This window comes from Clupea harengus, chromosome 7, assembly GCF_900700415.2.
Source record: "Clupea harengus chromosome 7, Ch_v2.0.2, whole genome shotgun sequence".
NCBI lineage: Eukaryota > Metazoa > Chordata > Actinopteri > Clupeiformes > Clupeidae > Clupea > Clupea harengus.
This window is the reverse complement of record NC_045158.1, coordinates 7,713,346-7,731,093: the sequence shown is the minus strand read 5'-3', so window position 1 is coordinate 7,731,093 and position 17,748 is coordinate 7,713,346. Positions and strand designations below refer to the sequence as shown.

The 17,748-nt window shown below is 41.5% G+C and overlaps 3 protein-coding genes across 9 annotated transcripts in view; 1 reads left to right on the top strand and 2 right to left on the bottom strand.

The window, feature by feature from the left end:
• The window catches only part of LOC116221072 (dematin), a 35,393-nt gene that overhangs the window by 7,510 nt on the left and 10,135 nt on the right, over positions 1-17,748 (top strand). For all 3 annotated transcript variants that reach the window (XM_031570348.2, XM_031570350.2, XM_031570349.2), the window contains one exon: positions 17,280-17,336. The gene's annotated coding sequence lies outside the window, so the exon portion shown is untranslated. The remainder of the gene's footprint in view (positions 1-17,279; positions 17,337-17,748) is intronic.
• On the bottom strand, positions 633-6,984 carry LOC122133019. Of its 3 annotated transcripts, XM_042708232.1 has the most exons (3): positions 6,733-6,984; positions 5,921-6,115; positions 633-1,782 (listed from the first exon to the last, which is right to left on the bottom strand). In XM_042708232.1, exons 2-3 carry the CDS (start codon positions 6,105-6,107, stop codon positions 992-994), a joined length of 978 nt encoding a protein of 325 aa, XP_042564166.1. In that variant the 5' UTR covers positions 6,108-6,115; positions 6,733-6,984; the 3' UTR covers positions 633-991. The 3 variants fall into 3 exon arrangements, with proteins under 3 accessions (XP_042564166.1, XP_042564165.1, XP_042564164.1); XM_042708231.1 differs by lacking the exons at positions 5,921-6,115; positions 6,733-6,984 and adding an exon at positions 3,108-5,287 and having other exon boundaries at positions 633-2,079; XM_042708230.1 differs by lacking the exons at positions 5,921-6,115; positions 6,733-6,984 and adding an exon at positions 2,199-2,432 and having other exon boundaries at positions 633-2,079.
• Positions 7,808-12,275, bottom strand: LOC122133018 (probable cyclin-dependent serine/threonine-protein kinase DDB_G0278487). 3 transcript variants are annotated; one of them, XM_042708229.1, is made up of 5 exons: positions 10,671-12,274; positions 9,662-9,688; positions 9,355-9,549; positions 8,192-9,252; positions 7,808-8,143 (listed from the first exon to the last, which is right to left on the bottom strand). In XM_042708229.1, the coding sequence occupies exons 3-5, from the start codon at positions 9,539-9,541 to the stop codon at positions 7,928-7,930; spliced, it is 1,464 nt and encodes a 487-aa protein (XP_042564163.1). In that variant the 5' UTR covers positions 9,542-9,549; positions 9,662-9,688; positions 10,671-12,274; the 3' UTR covers positions 7,808-7,927. The 3 variants fall into 3 exon arrangements, with proteins under 3 accessions (XP_042564163.1, XP_042564161.1, XP_042564162.1); XM_042708227.1 differs by having other exon boundaries at positions 8,192-9,549; positions 10,671-12,275; XM_042708228.1 differs by lacking the exon at positions 9,662-9,688 and having other exon boundaries at positions 8,192-9,549; positions 10,671-12,275.

Here is a 17,748-nt window from a genome sequence, read left to right as displayed (position 1 = left end):
GAAAATACAATTCAGATACAGAAATCTGGGTAATCTGTCCAAGCAAACAGCACACTGAGGATCACATTAGCGTTAAGTGTTGTTGCTGAGGTTTTTATGTGCTATCCTCTGGGCAGAACTGCATCGTATGATGTTTGGATGCATTTACCTTACAGAAGATGTTCATCTTGTGAGACGAGCTAACATGACTCCTGGTAACATCCGAAGTATGTAGGACCCAAATGAAATCAGAAGTCTGTGACAGTTGCGAGATGGTAATTGTTAGTCAGCTGTCGGTCATACAGAGCCATTTCATCTTCTTCAGTAGGAGGATTGAAGTCTGCTCCATTGTGGGTTGCCCTGGCCATTGCTTTCTACACAGTATTCCTTTATTGAAATACTGCGCTCTGTGTATTTTCAAAACTCAGTCACTATTCCAATATTGTCTTTATATTGACAATTCCATGTAGAACACTGTAGTAGTTCACATATACTACGGTAATGTTGGCCATAGTATTACGATAATTACGGTATCTGTATGGGCCACTTCACTATCTGTATAAGGGCATTCGAGTTATAAGTAAACGGCAAATAGACGTACCTTCTCTCTGTCTCCGTGTACCCTTCCTTCACCTACAAATATTACAAACACTATAGGAAAGCAGTTAGCTATATATGGGCTAAATAGGCCTCCTTAAAGTATTACACAGTCTCCAGAGGATCCATAGCTACAGCATGTCATACATTGTCATCACCATTCAGTCTTAAGGAACATCAGAGTGCTTGAGTCTTGAGTTATAGCACTATATGAGACATGGTAATAAGATATGATGGCTGTATATTCAGAAGGCACAAGAATCTGCTTTTGAGTTATTACCTTTTTATTGCTAATGAAAACAAATAACTGAATTAGCTGAGAAAGAGTAAAGGCTTCCCCAAGAGCTTCCCCAATAAAGTCACATCCATACAGGTGTATAACACAGCAGTGTCATGTAGATGAACTGCCATCTTTCTACCATGTATCATAACAGTCTGAGTTTTGGATAGCTTGGCAGTCTTTTATATGTTTTTCCAGCAAGTCTCTGAGTTGTTGGACCTCTTTCTTGAGAGAACTTACTTGCTCCTGCTGCATGTTGAGATGGTCTCTGAGTTGTTGATTCTCATTCTTGAGAGAACGTATTTCTTCCTTCCTTTCATCTTTGTCCTGCTGCATTTTCAGTTGTGAGTCTTTTATATGTTGTTCCAGCAAGTCTATGCGTTGTTGATTCTCATTCTTGAGAGAACGTATTTCTTCCATCCTTTCCTCTTTCTCCTGCTGCATTTTCAGTTCAAGTTCTGTCTTGAAACGGTTGAAGCGCTGAGCCATTGTGATCTTTTGTCGACACTGTGGCATTCCCCAAACACCCAGAATGCATTTGTGTTTGGTCTTGTATTTGACATAAAATAACATAAACAGTTTATCACTCTGTGATACTTTTGTTCTATTTGTGTTATTGGACATGTTTGTTATAGTTGTTTCAACTGAGATGTTTGATGTATGCACAAAAAACAAAATGAGGAGAACAGAGCAGAGCAGGAACAGAACCAGACTGTAACTGTGACTGTGTTTCCTGTGTTGCCTCAGGAACTCTGCGACAGCTTGCACTGCGTCATCGTTACGCGAGCATCCCATCAGTCCGTCATCAGTGAACAGGCAGTCTACACTGATAGCGTCGGCCCGCTTTAGGAACCTCCTTGTGTCGGGCACTATGTAGTTGCTGTCAAATGTTTGGTGAAGCACCACTAATGCTAAAGGTTTGCCCTCTGTGGAGAAAAAAAAGGTGGAAAAGGTGAATGACGAGCGCCCAGGGGAAAGGCCGGTGTTTAATGCGGTGTTGTCTGGCCACCTGTCTGCGTTAGCCGTACCTGGAATGTCCTGTAACGCTGCCTCAATGTTAATTCCAGCTCCAGAGATGACTGGACAGAAAGCGAGGATGACATCACAGTCCTCGACTTTAGATACATTTTTGCACAAACGCCTAGGCAGACGTGTCTTGAAGGTTGTATGGATGTTCAGCGTGTTGCCAGTATTAATAGTGTATACACGTGCCATATTTCATCCTGGAGGTATAAAAATAAAATGCATATTATTATGCAAAAATTCAGCTCTATAGCAAAACACTTTAATAGGCCAACCTGGACATAAACCACAGAATCATAAATCAAGCATCTGTTCTTACCCTGTGGTCAAGGAGGACCTGTGAGGACTGGCTGTGTGTAGATCATAGTCACATGCTGGTCTTTGTGTGAGAAACTTACACCTTAGCTTGACACTACCCAAAAAATATCCATACCCTCTAGGGCCTTTGGTCCAGAGATAAGAACAAATATAGTCCTATTTTAAACTGTACTTTTCAGTGTATTCATTCATATTTATAAATTCAGGTTTTCAACAGTTTTTATCACATTGTTTAAGTTCATTCTGATGTTTCTTTTATGTGCTAAAGTCAGCTGTATGTGTGGACTATTGTGTCGCATAACAACAATAGAACTTTACACCAGTAAAAGTTCTTGAACATTTATAAAACACTGCAATATGAACAATAAAGTGCACACTAATTAACTAAGGTGGCCCCTTGTTCAGTGCTGCCCAGGCCTCTGAGTTAATGTCTTCTTTCCTTATACAGCATGCTAAGGATATATGCTTCCTCAAACACACAAAATTGCTAGCGATATATGCTTCCTCAAACACGGAAGCATGCTAGGGATATATGCTTTCTCAAACACACATGTGTATGCAAATATGAGTCTATACACCACCAACAAAATAGCACCTAGCACCACATTAGTGCTATCATTGGTTATCAAATGATTTCATAAACTGAGACCTGATATAAGAACATAACCGTATACTTTGCCATCAGAGAAACCCCCATCTGCACGCCCTTTCAATAGCAAGAGCAGGAGCAAGGGACATTAACTAGCAAAAGGCATGCCACTGCTGATATGATCATCTTTACTGTGGTTCTTGTACTTACTGTATATCCTTGAATATACTATTTCTATTTACAAACATTCTATGACTCTTACAGACATATAATGGCACAACTTAATGAACATGTGGTGGATTAGGACATCAATAGTCATACCTTTTGGATGGATACTGAAGTGTGCACCTTCACAGTGTTGTCTTCTATGTGTAAGGCTCGGTTTCAAGTTGTGCTCTGATTTCCAGCACTCCTTTTTCACAGTAGTATGACTAGGCTGGGTTTGTTCAGTCTTTTTTTGCCTTGTTGTCAGCTCAGCCAATGAGGTTTCTGCTTTGATGGTTTCAGGAGCGTTGTCATAGGTGCTTTATTTCTGGGGAAATGAAAGTGAAACTGATCGTGCCTAGCTCACTGAATCCAGCTCAACACCTCGTGTGAGAGCTTAGTATTATGTATTGTTGTGTATGTGACCACAATGCTATGCTACAGGTACAAAAACATCAACATCTTTCTGGAAATATTTTCATAATTTGAAGCATTTATTGGGTCTTGGTTACAAATGATACCTTTATACACACACATTACTTTTCTTTGTGTGGCTTCATTTTGGGTTTTACGGTTTGATTGTCAATTCCTTGCCAAACAGTCACAGTGTGATGATATGAATTTACAGTACTTGAAAAACCGGTCTGAGCAGTGGATCGTTTTTAGGAACAGCATACATCACGTGCTTCACAGCTGCACACACACAGCTGACCACTTACACCTTTAAACATTCAAGGTATTTTGAATAATAGAGATTACCTGGTCAGTTGAAGCAAGTTTTGAATCAGTGATTTTTATCTGGATTCTCCTCAACAGTTCAAAAATTCTTAGAGATCATATGAAATGTAATATGCCCCAGCTGGACTGAACAATAGCACCTATAGTTACCAATAGTGACCTAAAAACAGTAGTGATCTCTAGGCAGTTTGGGAATTATTCACATACTTTTTCTTTTTTTCTCTCCAAAATATGCCTAAATATGCCTCCTCAAAGTATTACACAGTCTCCAGAGGATCCATAGCTACAGCATGCAATACATTGTCATCACCATTCAGTCTTAAGGAACATCAGAAGGCTTGAGTCTTGAGTTATAGCACTTAATGAGACAGACATGGCAGTAAGATAGGGGGTTGCAAAATTCCGGGAATATTCTGTAGTGTGCAGGATGCTGGGAATTATCTGTTTATGTGATGGAAAAATGCACTGCACATGTGATGGAGGAATGCACAGTGCAGGGTTGAAATTCAACTGAATTTGCATTAAATCAGATTGTTTTAACCAAGATCATGCTGAAAGATCTAGAATTGCTAACGTTAGCCACTTGCCAGCTAGACAATTTTGTTCCTTCTTCTTCATACATCTGTTTGCGTTGTCAATCGATAATGGATACAGCATGCTTTCTCGGACAAGAGGACTTTAGACTCTCATTTGACGCATTTGATCATGTCAGGTTGAGAGAAAAAAATAAAACATGAATCCATTAATTTTGTCAATTTGGTTTACAATAGCTAGCTACACCCTGTGCTGCATTCCATACATCTTTAAAATAGAGTTTTGAATGACGTTTATTGCTCAGCCTTTAATTTGCAGTAATTTCTTTTATTTTCGATAAGTCGCCCAACGCGAGTAATCGAGGAATGTTGTACATACATACATTCTACTCTCACTGCTGTAAAAAGTTAGCCTAATGTATACAAATAAACTTGGTATTAAAATGAACATGGCTTCAGTGTAACAAGAAATCAATATGCTAGGTAATGACAAAGACGTTCATAAACAACAGAAAGTCATAGGTTTACATTTCTGGCAGACAAAAAATTGTCAACATTTCCAAAATTCCCGAGCTTAACTTCCCATGGAAAGTTTCCGGAAATTTACCGGAAATGTTCCACCCCTTTGCAACCCTAGTAAGATATGATGGCTGTGAATTAAGAAGGCACAAAAATCTGCTTCTGAGTTATTAACCTTTTATTGCTAATGAAAACAAATAACTAAAGTGGCTGAGAAAGAATGAAGGCAGCTAAAAGCTTACCTAATAAAGTCACATCCATACAGGTGTATAACACCTCCTTACAGGTGTATAACAGTATCCTTACTGTCGCTTGCAGTCATGTTGTCATTGTGATTGGAGGAGTCAATAGGGCCTTCCTCTGATGAGGTTGCTTCTTTTTCACTAGCTTGTTTAGCCTCCATTTCATCGTTCTTCCCTTCTTCAGCTCTCTCATTCAAAGCCCCCATCTCAGAAGATTGTGAGGATTCAGGATGTGCTGATTTGTCCTCCTGCTTTTCAGGCTCTTCCTGAACTTAACTAAAGATCGAATATAGACGCTCTATATATGAGCCCTGCTCTGAGTTTTGGATAGCTGGGCAGTCTTTTATATGTTGTGCCAGCAACTCTCTGAGTTGTTGGACCTCTTTCTTGAGAGAACTTACTTCTTCCATCCTTTCCTCTTTCTCCTGCTGCATTTTCAGTTCAAGTTCTTTTATTCTATTTGTGTTGTTGGACATGTTTGTTATAGTTGTTTCATCTGAGATGTTTGATGTATTTTGGGGGTATATTGCCACAAATAACACGAGGAGAGCAAAGCAGAGCAGAACCAGACTGTGACTGTCACTGTGATTGTGACTGTGTTTCCTGTGTTGCCCCAGGAACTCTGCGACAGCTTGCACTGCGTCATCATTACGCGGGCATCCCATCAGTCCGTCATCAGTGAACAGGCAGTCTACACTGATGGCGTCGGCCCGCTTTAGGAACCTCCTTGTGTCGGGCACTATGTAGTTGCTGTCAATTGTCTGGTGAAGCACCACTAATGCTAAAGGTTTGCCCTCTGTGGAGAAAAAAAAGGTGGAAAAGGTGAATGACGAGCGCCCAGGGGAAGGGCCGGTGTTTAATGCGGTGTTGTCTGGTCACCTGTCTGCGTTAGCCGTACCTGGAATGTCCTGTAGCGCTGCCTCAATGTCAGTTCCAACTCGAGAGATGACTGGACAGAAAGCGAGGATGACATCACAGTCCTCGACCTTAGACACATCTTTGCACAAACTCCTAGGGAGAAGTGTCTTGAAGCCTGTATGGATGTTCAGCGTGTTGCCAGTATTGATAGTATATACAGATGCCATACTTCATCCTGGAGGTATAGAAATAAAATGCGTATTATTATGCAAAATTCCATAAAAAAAAACTCTATAGCAATACATTTTAAAGCAACATGCCTTCACAACAGCACATCTTCCTCAAACCCACAAGCATGCTAGGGATATAATGCTTCCTCATACACACTAGCATGCTAGGGATATATGCTTCCTCAAACACACTAGCATGCTAGGGATATATGCTTCCACAAACACACAAGCATGCTAAGGATATATGCTTCCTCAAACACACACGTGTATGCAAATATGAGTCTATACACCACCAGCAAAATAGCACCTAGCACCACATTAGTGCTATCATTGGTTATCAAATGATTTCATAAACTGAGATCCGATACTATAACATAACCGTATACTTTGCCATCAGAGAAACCCCCATCTGCAAGCCCTTTCAATAGCAGTAGCATGAGAAAGGGGGATTAACTAGCAAAAGGCATGCCACTGCTGATATGATCTTCTTTACTGTGGTTCTCGTACTTACTGTATATCCTTGAATATACTATTTCTATTTCCAGACATACTTTGACTCTTACAGACATATAATGGCACAACTTAATGAACATGTGGTGGATTAGGACAGTAATAGTCATACCTTTTGGATGGATACTGAAGTGTGCACCCTCACAGTGTTGTCTTCTATGTGTAAGGCTCGGTTTCAAGTTGTGCTCCGATTTCTAGCACTCCTTTTTCACAGTAGTATGACTAGGCTGGGTTTGTTCTGTCTTTTTTTGCCTTGTTGTCAGCTCAGCCAATGAGGTTTCTGCTTTCATGGTTTCAGGAGCGTTGTCATAGGTGCTTCATTTCTGGGGAAATGAAAGTGAAACTGATCGTGCCTATCTCACTGAATCCAGCCCAACCCCTCGTGTGAGAGCTCAGAATTATGTATTGGTGTGTATGTAACCACAATGCTATGCTACAGGTACAAAAACATCAACATCTTTCTGGAAATATTTTCATGATTTGTAGCATGTATTGGGTCTTGGTTACAAATGATACCTTTTATACACACACATTACTTTTCTTTGCATGGCTTCATTTTGGGTTTTATAGTTTGATTGTCAATTCCTTGCCAAACAGTCACAGTGTGATGATATGAATTTACAGTACTTGAAAAAACGGTCTGAGCAGTGGATCGTTTTAAGGAACAGCATACATCACGTGCTTCACAGCTGCACACACACAGCTGACCACTTACACCTTTAAACATTCAAGGTATTTTGAATAATAGAGATTACCTGGTCAGTTGAAGCAAGTTTTGAATCAGTGATTTTTATCTGGATTCTCCTCAACAGTTCTTAGAGATCATATGGAATATAATATGCTCCAGCTGGACTGAACAATAGCACCTATAGTTACCAATAGTGACCTTAAAACAGTAGTGATCTCTAGGCAGTTTGGGAATTATTCACACACTTCTAAAGAAGAATCTTTACACATATGGCTCAACCTATCAAACAGTGATCTTTTTTTCAAAATATGCCTAAATATGCCTCCTCAAAGTATTACACAGTCTCCAGATGATCCATAGCTACAGCATGCCATACATTGTCATCACCATTCAGTCTTAAGGAACATCAGAATGCTTGAGTCTTGAGTTATAGTACTTAATGAGACAGACATGGTCATAAGATATGATGGCTGTAAATTCAGAAGACACAAGAATCTGCTTCTGAGTTATTCACTTTTTATTGCTAATGAAAACAAATAACTAAAGTGGCTGAGAAAGGATGAAGGCAGCTAAGAGCTTCCCCAATAAAGTCACATCCATACAGGTGTATAACACCTCCTTACAGGTGTATAACAGTATCCTTACTGTCGCTTGCAGTGATGTTGTTATTGTGATTGGAGGAGTCAATAGGGCCTTCCCCTGATGAGGTTGCTTCTTGTTTAGCCTCCGTTTCATCGTTCTTCCCTTCTTCAGCTCTCTCATTTAAAGCCCCCGTCTCAGAAGTTTGTGAGGATTCAGGATGTGCTGATTTGTCCTCCTCCTTTTCAGGCCCTCCCTGAAACCAACTAGTGAACTAATTCATACTTTGCTCTATATATGAGCCCTGCTCTGAGTTTTTGATAGCTTGGCAGTCTTGTTGGACTTCTTTCTTGTGAGAACTTACTTCTTCCATCCTTTCCTCTTTCTCCTGCTGCATTTTCAGTTCTGTCTTCAAGACAGGGTCTTTTATATGTTGTTCCAGCAAGTCTCTGAGTTGTTGGACCTCTTTCTTGAGAGAACTTACTTCTTCCATCCTTTCCTCTTTCTCCTGCTGCATTTTCAGTTCTGTCTTCAAGACAGGGTCTTTTATATGTTGTTCCAGCAAGTCTCTGAGTTGTTGGACCTCTTTCTTGAGAGAACTTACTTCTTCCATCCTTTCCTCTTTCTCCTGCTGCATTTTCAGTTCTGTCTTCAAGACAGAGTCTTTTATATGTTGTTCCAGCAAGTCTCTGAGTTGTTGGACATCTTTCTTGAGAGAACTTACTTCTTCCATCCTTTCCTCTTTCTCCTGCTGCATTTTCAGTTCTGTCTTCAAGACAGAGTCTTTTATATGTTGTTCCAGCAAGTCTCTGAGTTGCTGATTCTCATTCTTGAGAGAACGTATTTCTTCCTTCCTTTCCTCTTTGTCCTGCTGCATTTTCAGTTCAAGTTCTGTCTTGACACGGTTGATTAGCTGATCCATTGTGATCTTGGGTCTCAGAGGTCGACACTGTGGCATTCCCCAAACACCCAGAATGCATTTGTGTTTTGTCTTGTATTTTACATAAAATAACATAAACAGTTTATCACTCTGTGATACTTTTGTTCTATTTGTGTTGTTGGACATGTTTGTTATAGTTGTTTCATCTGAGATGTTTGATGTATGCACAAATAACACGAGGAGAACAGAGCAGAGCAGAACCAGACTGTAACTGTAACTGTGACTGGGTTTCCTGTGTTGCCCCAGAAACTCTGTGACAGCTTGCACTGCGTCATCGTTACGCGGGCATCCCATCAGTCCATCATCAGTGAACAGGCAGTCTATAATGATGGCGTCGGCCCGCTTTAGGAACCTCCTTGTGTCGGGCACTATGCAGTTGCTGTCAAATGTTTGGTGAAGCACCACTAACACTAAAGGTTTGCCCTCTGTGGAGAAAAAAAAGGTGGAAAAGGTGAATGACGAGCGCCCAGAGGAAGGGCCGGTGTTTAATGCGGTGTTGTCTGGCCACCTGTCTGCGTTACCCGTACCTGGAATGTCCTGTAGCGCTGCCTCAATGTCAGTTCCAACTCGAGAGATGACTGGACAGAAAGCGAGGATGACATCACAGTCCTCGACCTTAGACACATCTTTGCACAAACTCCTAGGGAGAAGTGTCTTGAAGGCTGTATGGATGTTCAGCGTGTTGCCAGTATTGATAATATATACAGATGCCATACTTCATCCTGGAGGTATAGAAATAAATCCATAAAAAAAAACTCTACAGCAATATGCCTTCACATCAGCACATTAATATACACTATTCTAAAAGCCAGAAATATTTGTGAATGTACATACCAAAGCTGGAGTAGTCTATGGGCCAACCTGGACATAAACCACAGAATAATAAATCAAGCATCTGTTCTTACCCTGTGGTCAAGGAGTACCTGTGAGGACTGCCTGTGTGTAGATCATAGTCACATGCTTGACACTACCCAACAAATATCCATACCCTCTAGGGCCTATGGTCCAGAGATAAGAACAAATATAGTCCTACTTTAAACTGTACTTTTCAGTGTATTCATTCATATTTGTATATTCAGTTTTCAACAGTTTTTTCCACATTGTTTAACTTCATTCTGATGTTGCATGTTTCTTTTATGTGCTAAAGTCAGCTGTGTCGAATAACAATAATTAAACTTTACAGCAGTCAAACTTCTTGAACATTTATAAAACACTGCAATATGAACAATAAAGTGAACACTAAGGCGGTCCCTTGCTCACTGCTGCCCAGACCTCTGACCCCTGAGTTAATGTCTTCTTTCCTTATACAGCATGCTAGGGATATAATGCTTCCTCATACACACTAGCATGCTAGGGATATATGCTTCCTCAAACACAGAAGCATGTTAGGGATATATGCTTCCTCAAACACACAAAACTGCTAGGGATATATGCTTCCTCAAACACACAAGCATGATAAGGATATATGCTTCCTCAAACACACACGTGTATGCAAATATGAGTCTATACACCACCAGCAAAATAGCACCTAGCACCACATTAGTGCTATCATTGGTTATCAAATGATTTCATAAACTGAGATCCGATACTAGAACATAACCGTATACTTTGCCATCAGAGAAACCCCCATCTGCAAGCCCTTTCAATAGCAGTAGCATGAGCAAGGGGGATTAACTAGCAAAAGGCATGCCACTGCTGATATGATCTTCTTTACTGTGGTTCTCGTACTTACTGTATATCCTTGAATATACTATTTCTATTTCCAGACATACTTTGACTCTTACAGACATATAATGGCACAACTTAATGAACATGTGGTGGATTAGGACATCAATAGTCATACCTTTTGGATGGATACTGAAGTGTGCACCCTCACAATGTTGTCTTCTATGTGTAAGGCTCGGTTTCAAGTTGTGCTCTAAATTCCAGCACTCCTTTTTCACAGTAGTATGACTAGGCTGGGTTTGTTCAGTCTTTTTTTTTTGCCTTGTTGTCAGCTCAGCCAATGAGGTTTCTGCTTTCATGGTTTCAGGAGCGTTGTCATAGGTTCTTCATTTCTGGGGAAATGAAAGTGAAACTGATCGTGCCTAGCTCACTGAATCCAGCCCAACCCCTCGTGTGAGAGCTTAGTATTATGTATTGTTGTGTATGTAACCACAATGCTATGCGACAGTTACAAAAACATCAACATCTTTCTGGAAATATTTTCATAATTTGTAGCATGTTTGTATAATTTGTATTGGGTCTTGGTTACAAATGATACTTTTACACTCACACATTACTTTTCTTTGCGTGGTTTCATTTTGTGTTTTACAGTTTGGTTGTCAATGTCTTGCCAAACAGTCACACTGTGACAATATGAATTTGACGTAAAAAGGGTCCACGGCACTAATGTGCCTCTCTGATGTCATCTAATCAGACTCAGCTGCTGACCTCCAGCTCGTTCAACAGTGCTTGGAAAAACAGGTCTGAGCAGTGGATCGTTTTTAGGAACAGCGTGCATTGCATGCTTAACAACCGCACACACACAGCTGAACACTTACACCGGTGACATTCAAGATCTTTTGAATAATAGAGATTACCTGATCAGTTGCAGACAGTTTTGAATTTTAGATATCAAAGCTTCAAGAATTTTATATGGATTCTCCTCAACAGTTAAAAAATTCTCAGAAATTATATTAAATGTAATATGCCCCGGCTGGTCTGAACAATAGTACCTATAGTTAACTAATAGTTAACAATAGTGACCTTAAAACAGTAGTGATCTCTAAGCAGTTTGGGAATTATTCACACACTTCTAAAAAAAAAAGAAGAATATATACACATATATTTTTTTTTTCAGAAGAACAACAACTTTATAATCTGTAGGATTATACCAAAGACGATTTATCATTTATCATCTTGCGATTGGATGACCTACTGTAGAGAATGCAAAAATATGTATTGGACCAGATATGTTCAAAATCCCCTAACTAGGACAACTAAAGTAAAACTGTCATGCTGTGTGTACTTCTGTATAGTGGGTTCTGAAGCCCCCACCTCCTCCCCCTCAAATGTTAGAACAAGGTTGATCTGATGTATTTATTAATTGAAATGTAAGAACAAGGTTGATGTGATGTAATTATTAATTACAGTTGCATTAAAGCAAAAACTAATACAGAAAGCCTGTGTTTGTTGTTTTAAAACATAAAACTCGGTGCAAGCTGCATGTAGGTTTTGGGCTGTTTTAGTCCCCTGCTGTAATTAAATGTGCATGATATTGTGTGTTTGTGTGGGTGTGTGTGTGTGTGTGTGTGTGTGTGTGGGTTGCTATGTTACCATCTTCAGCATGTTTCTGCACTGTACACGGTTGTTTGGGAGATTGTTCTATAGAGGATAAGAGAAAGTGAATGTGAATGTGAATGTGTGTGTGTGTGTGTGTGTGTGTGTGTGTGTGTGTGTGTGTGTGTGTGTGTGTGTGTGTGCGTGTGTGTGTGTGTGTGAGTGTGTGTGTGTCTGTGTGTGTGTGTGACTGTTTATTGCATGCATATCTCAGAGGCTCTATTTATTTTAGATTGATTTATATTGGGCTGTAATCAGGCAGACCGTGGGTTTTGATCATTATAGTGTTCAAACTTTTCAAAAATGTTTAGACGAAAAGGACTGAGGAAATGCAGACTCACGCTTCATGGAGAACGAGACATGGTCGGATAAAGTCTGTTCTCTCCCCTACTTACTGTCTGTTCCCAGGCTCTTGAATCGTGCACCTGAGAGTAGGAAGTGGTCGGGAGCATGGGCAGACACAAATAGATTATTAACAGTAAACTAAAACGTTATTTATGAATATATTATTATTTCCTCAAATTGTTAGGCCTTCATAGAAGGCTTAACAGGCCCTGACGGTCCTCCACTGGCTAGAATACTTTATTTCTATGAAGCCATAAACTTCATTACACTGCACTGCTTTTGGCAATGGGACTCAGTAGAGCCATAATGAGCAAAAGGCAACTTACATAACGATTACCCCCTATTGATTGTCATTAGGGCAGCCCAAGGACCAGTGTTACTGAATACTGTTACACAGACACACAGACATATACACAAAGACAGCCACTCTTCTGTGTGTAAGGGAATACCACCTCTGAGGCGGACAGGGAAGCCATCTGTAATCTTTAGCCAGGCGTCCTGCATTTGGGTATCTGGGGCTGTCACAGCAGCTTGGAGTTTCCTTGGTGACTAGACATACTTCCCTCCCCAGTCAGTGAGCAGCTCCTCACTTAGTCTTGAGGGCGACTGAGACTGAGGTCGCGAGTGCCTTGTGTGCAGTGTTTTGGAACTCATCGGCACACAGAAAGCAGCCAGCCAGATAATGTAACCCAGAACGCTATTTAAGATCATAGATCGCACGCACCCAGATGATTAGCTTCAGGCAAAGTTTTAGTTACTCTTCCTTTCTTAAAAAACAAAACCAAATAGATCTTCAAGGACTGTATTGAGATTTTTTTGTTTATTTCATAAAATTTCACACACATAGGAAATAATAAAATCTTCCAAGGAGAGTGCCAGCTCGGGGCTGCCCCTGTGATACACTGACCTGATTGAAGTTAGCTCATCCCAAGCCGATCCCCCACTTTACAGGGTATGCTTCCAGTTGCTGGGGTTCAGCTAAGATAGTGTTAGTGCCATGTGTTACAGTTCCAGCCATCCAACTAACACATGGCGTCAAATCCTTTAAGTCCAGGAGCTGCCTACCATACTAATTCCCATGTATTATAGGCGTTATAAGATACAGGAATTAGGAGAAAACAGCCTGTGTGTGTGTGTGTAAGTGTCTCAAAGCCGCATCAGATATCCTCTCTCTTATCTGTTTGCTTGAATAATAATTTAGAATCAGCATACAAAGCTCTTTCTACAAAGCTCCGCTGTTCACGAATGTCTGCTCGAATTACATTCCAGTCATAATAGTCTCCTAGCTTGAGGGTTTTGGCCACAGATTGTTTCGGCTGCCTAAATGGCAAGCATTTCAAGTCCCTCTGGGGTGTTGGGGTGGGTGGGGGGTGGGGGGTTGGGTAGGGTTGGTGGGGGCAAGAGGATTTTGGTATTTTGAGTCATAGACTTGCCCCACATCTGCTAGCTGTCCCGCCAAACTCTTAAAAACGTTGTCAATTGTAACCCTGCTACACCCCAACTATCGACCCTAATCATACCCTTAACTCCCTGGCCATAGCTATGAGCTTTTTCATAAAGCACCAAAAGCAAGTGTTCTTTTCCATCTTTGAGAACATTACCTTAACATTCATACCACAGTATATTCTGACGTGAGAAATCTCACCCTATAATTGCCTACTCATTCTCTTACAACGGTCCTACCAAAGGAAAAGTGTGGACTATTCCGCAGCATTGTTTTTGAGTGAACAGCAGTGTTAATCAGCAATCCCTTTCACACTTATCCTCTGATTACTAGTGCAGCTTTGAGTAAAATATCTGGGTAAGCTTACCACTGATCTTCATGCCTACAGACTCCCATAATTCAATTTAAGGCTCCCAGAACACAGCCTATGGGAGCTTTTCAGACTCCTCTCTCAGACTTAGAGAACTGTAATGACCTCCCATGACAGAGTCCCCATCTTCCATAAGAGGAGAACTCCTAGTCTTTGCTCTTTGCTCCTCAGCAGTTTTATGGCTGGCCTGATGGCTTTATATAAAGGAGCTGAGGGGAGGAGTGGTAGAGACTGTGAGTACCTGCTGCTGTCATGCACAGGTCATAGTCGGGTGTTTCCTCATCCTCGCCTCCCGCTATGTCATCACTCTAATGGTTGCTTGAAGACCACAGAGAGAGATACAGTTAATCTGACTGTGTGTGTGTGTGTGTGTGTGTGTGGATGTGTGTGTGTGATTGCGTATGTAGTCTCAGAACAGGTGCTCAGAACAGTGTGTGCGTGTTTTGGCTTGGATAGCTCTACTGTTGTGATGAACTGTTTAGTGGTTATTCAGTAAACCAGTGTACCATGTTTGTGCTTGTGTGTGAGAACTGATATCCTGATTCTGTATCGACACTGTAGTGCATATCCATCCCTACAGTATGAGCATAATTTGTGTGAGAAGTAGTGTATGAATGTGCACTCTTCTTACATAAGAGAGCCTGCAAAGAGTGTTCTTGCTTGGTGGGTAAGACTGCATGCCTTCATACCCTCATCAATATTTAATTTAAACAGCCGCTCAACCCCACCTCCCTTCAATGGCTCACGCGTCACACTCCTACATCTCTCTGTATGTCCTCCTGTATGCCACACTTTTTACCTTCCCTGATCGCTTTCGGGATGAAAACAAGCCTGTTCTTCGCGAAAACCGATTACCCTGAGAAGCGATTGTCTCTCGTCATCCACGGAAGAGGGAAAAAAAACCTGTCTAAAACGCCACCATAATACACCAGTCTGATGAGACGCAAAGCAGAGATTTGTGTGAATTAAGGAATCAGGACACTAGTGTCCGTTAAGCTCTCTGCATCGATCCACATCCGGATCAGAGTGAGATTTTTTTTCCGCTCGGAGTCGTTGTAGCCTGATTCCCCAGCAGATGCAGATGCAGTGGCGACTGCTGTTTGGGAGCGAGCAAGACTATAAATAAACTGCAAGAAGCTGGCTCACGTTCATGTAGAGAGAGAAAGAGGCTCGGCCCAATGCCCTATCCCGTCCCCCTGCAATACGGTTTCTCAAGAGGTCGCACACACACATCTGTGGGACAGAGCGCACTTGGTGGACAGCAGATCGGGCTGCTGGACGTCCAAGGAGGCCTGGGCTGTTGCTCCTGGGTTATGTAACTCGGTTGGAAATGTCTCGATGACTAAGCGGCGCTTTAATGGTCTCACTGAGTCTCGGAGAATTACCTCCTGTGAGTTATTATCTGAGTGTGCATGCGCATGTGTGAGCGTGTGTGTGAGAGCGTGTGTGTGTGTGTCTGTGCGTGTGTGTGTGTGTGTGTGTGTGTGTGTGTCTGTGTGTCTGTGTGTGTGTGTGCGAGAGAGGGATAGAGACAGAGAGAGAGAGGCAGGGAGGGAGATTAGACAGAGTTAATGCGCCATGTGAAGGATGAGTGTGTCGCCGCTCTGGTGCCCTCGTCTGTACTCTCATTAATCAGAGCAGAAGAATGCAGACTACACTTGTCTGCACACACACGTCCAATCTCACACACGTCCTCCCACACACACGTCCACACGTATCTGACTGTGCACTCCTCTCCTTCAGCAGCCTGGGTCACAGGAAGCCCCTTTTGAACAAATGCTGCAGTCATCAACCTTCAGCTCAGGACAACATGAATTCAAATCCCCTTCCCTCCTCCTCTTGTGTGTGCACCTCTCTCCTCTCTTCCTGTTGGCGTTTAGTTTGTCACTCATCCTCATATTCCTCTCTAACCCCCCCACCCCCCCCTAACTCCTTCCTCTCTCCCAATTTTTTTCCTCTCCCATCACATCAGGTTAAGATGAAAATACGTAGCTTGAGTTCATTCACTGCAAATGATACCCAAAGCATCCCAAATGAGATAGCCAGAACAGATCATCAGCTTTCCAGATAAAGACATCACACTAGACAAAGCAGAAGCTCTCGATTCTTTCTTTTAAACTCAAGACTCAACAGGCCAGTTTTTGGGACAGCAATGACTACTGACTTCTCTCCATCTATCGCGAAAATCGTATTTGTTGTAGTCGAGCGGGTACTTATTGGTGTAAATGGAAACCTCTCAGATCAACCATCCGATTTCCTGTGAGGAAATCAGCCATTTGTGTCCAAGTTCATGGCACCGTGCATTATTTAACACAAGCTGATGTAGAGGAACTACACCTCCAATCGATATTTTTTAATCGAGACAAGGGATTGGGCCTTCTCTGTCAGACGAGACAAGAGAGAGAGAGAGAGAGAGAGAGTGAGAGAGAGAGAGGAGAGAGAGAGAAAGAGAGAGAGAGAGAAACAGAGAGGATCTCTCCTGCTTTGCTGCCAGTGAGATAAGACCCTTTAAAAGGCTTTTTTTGCCCCAACTGGCATCAGCTCTGGCTGTCCGTCACAGCGATGCAGCTGGTCGGTTTGTAAGTTTTATCCTGGCGACAAACAGTTGATCCAGATTTGGGGAGTGTTTGCTCTTAGAGGCCACATGCTGGTGCCAGAGCAGTGCTGGTTGTTTATTTATTGATGTTTCTGCACAGACATTAGTGCACAGACAGTAGTGCAAAGACATGCAGTTTCATAGGTCCTATTTCTCGTTGGGTACAAAAATGATTATACAGTGTCATTAAAAATATTAAAATAGGACACAAGCATAGTACACATGCTGACAGAAATGTAATGTGAAATGAGACATTTTATTAGTGTTAATGTATATGTGTGTGTGTGTGTGTTTGTGTGTGTGTGTGTGTGTGTGTTTGTGTTCTTGTGTGTGTGTGGTGGGCTAGACTAAGTATGTTTTATTCTGTGTTTTACAGGGCTGGGCTGGTGCTCTCTGACCTGGCTGACTGACATGAATCTTCTGCCCCATTGAGGTAAGCCCATGAAAGAATAGGAACAGTACCAGACAATAGGGCAATAGGCACACACACACACACACACACACACACACACACACACACACACACACACACACACACACACACACACACACACACACACACACACACAGATAGACATTGGCAGCTGAATAACTAGTTTGGAGTTTGCTTCCCTCTACACTCTAATACATCTGTAGACGTGTAGTCATGGTTATCAGTTTTCATTAATAGCCAGAGTCAGGGTTTTAAACGACTTTTTAGGCTGAGAATTTGGAGTGATAAGGTTCTGACTGACAAATTGTGTGTCAGACTTCTCAAATATATACAGTATATGTAGTTTAATACATTCAAAACACTGAAAACAATAAATAGAATAAATTTAAAAAAAATCTTATAATGTAGGGTT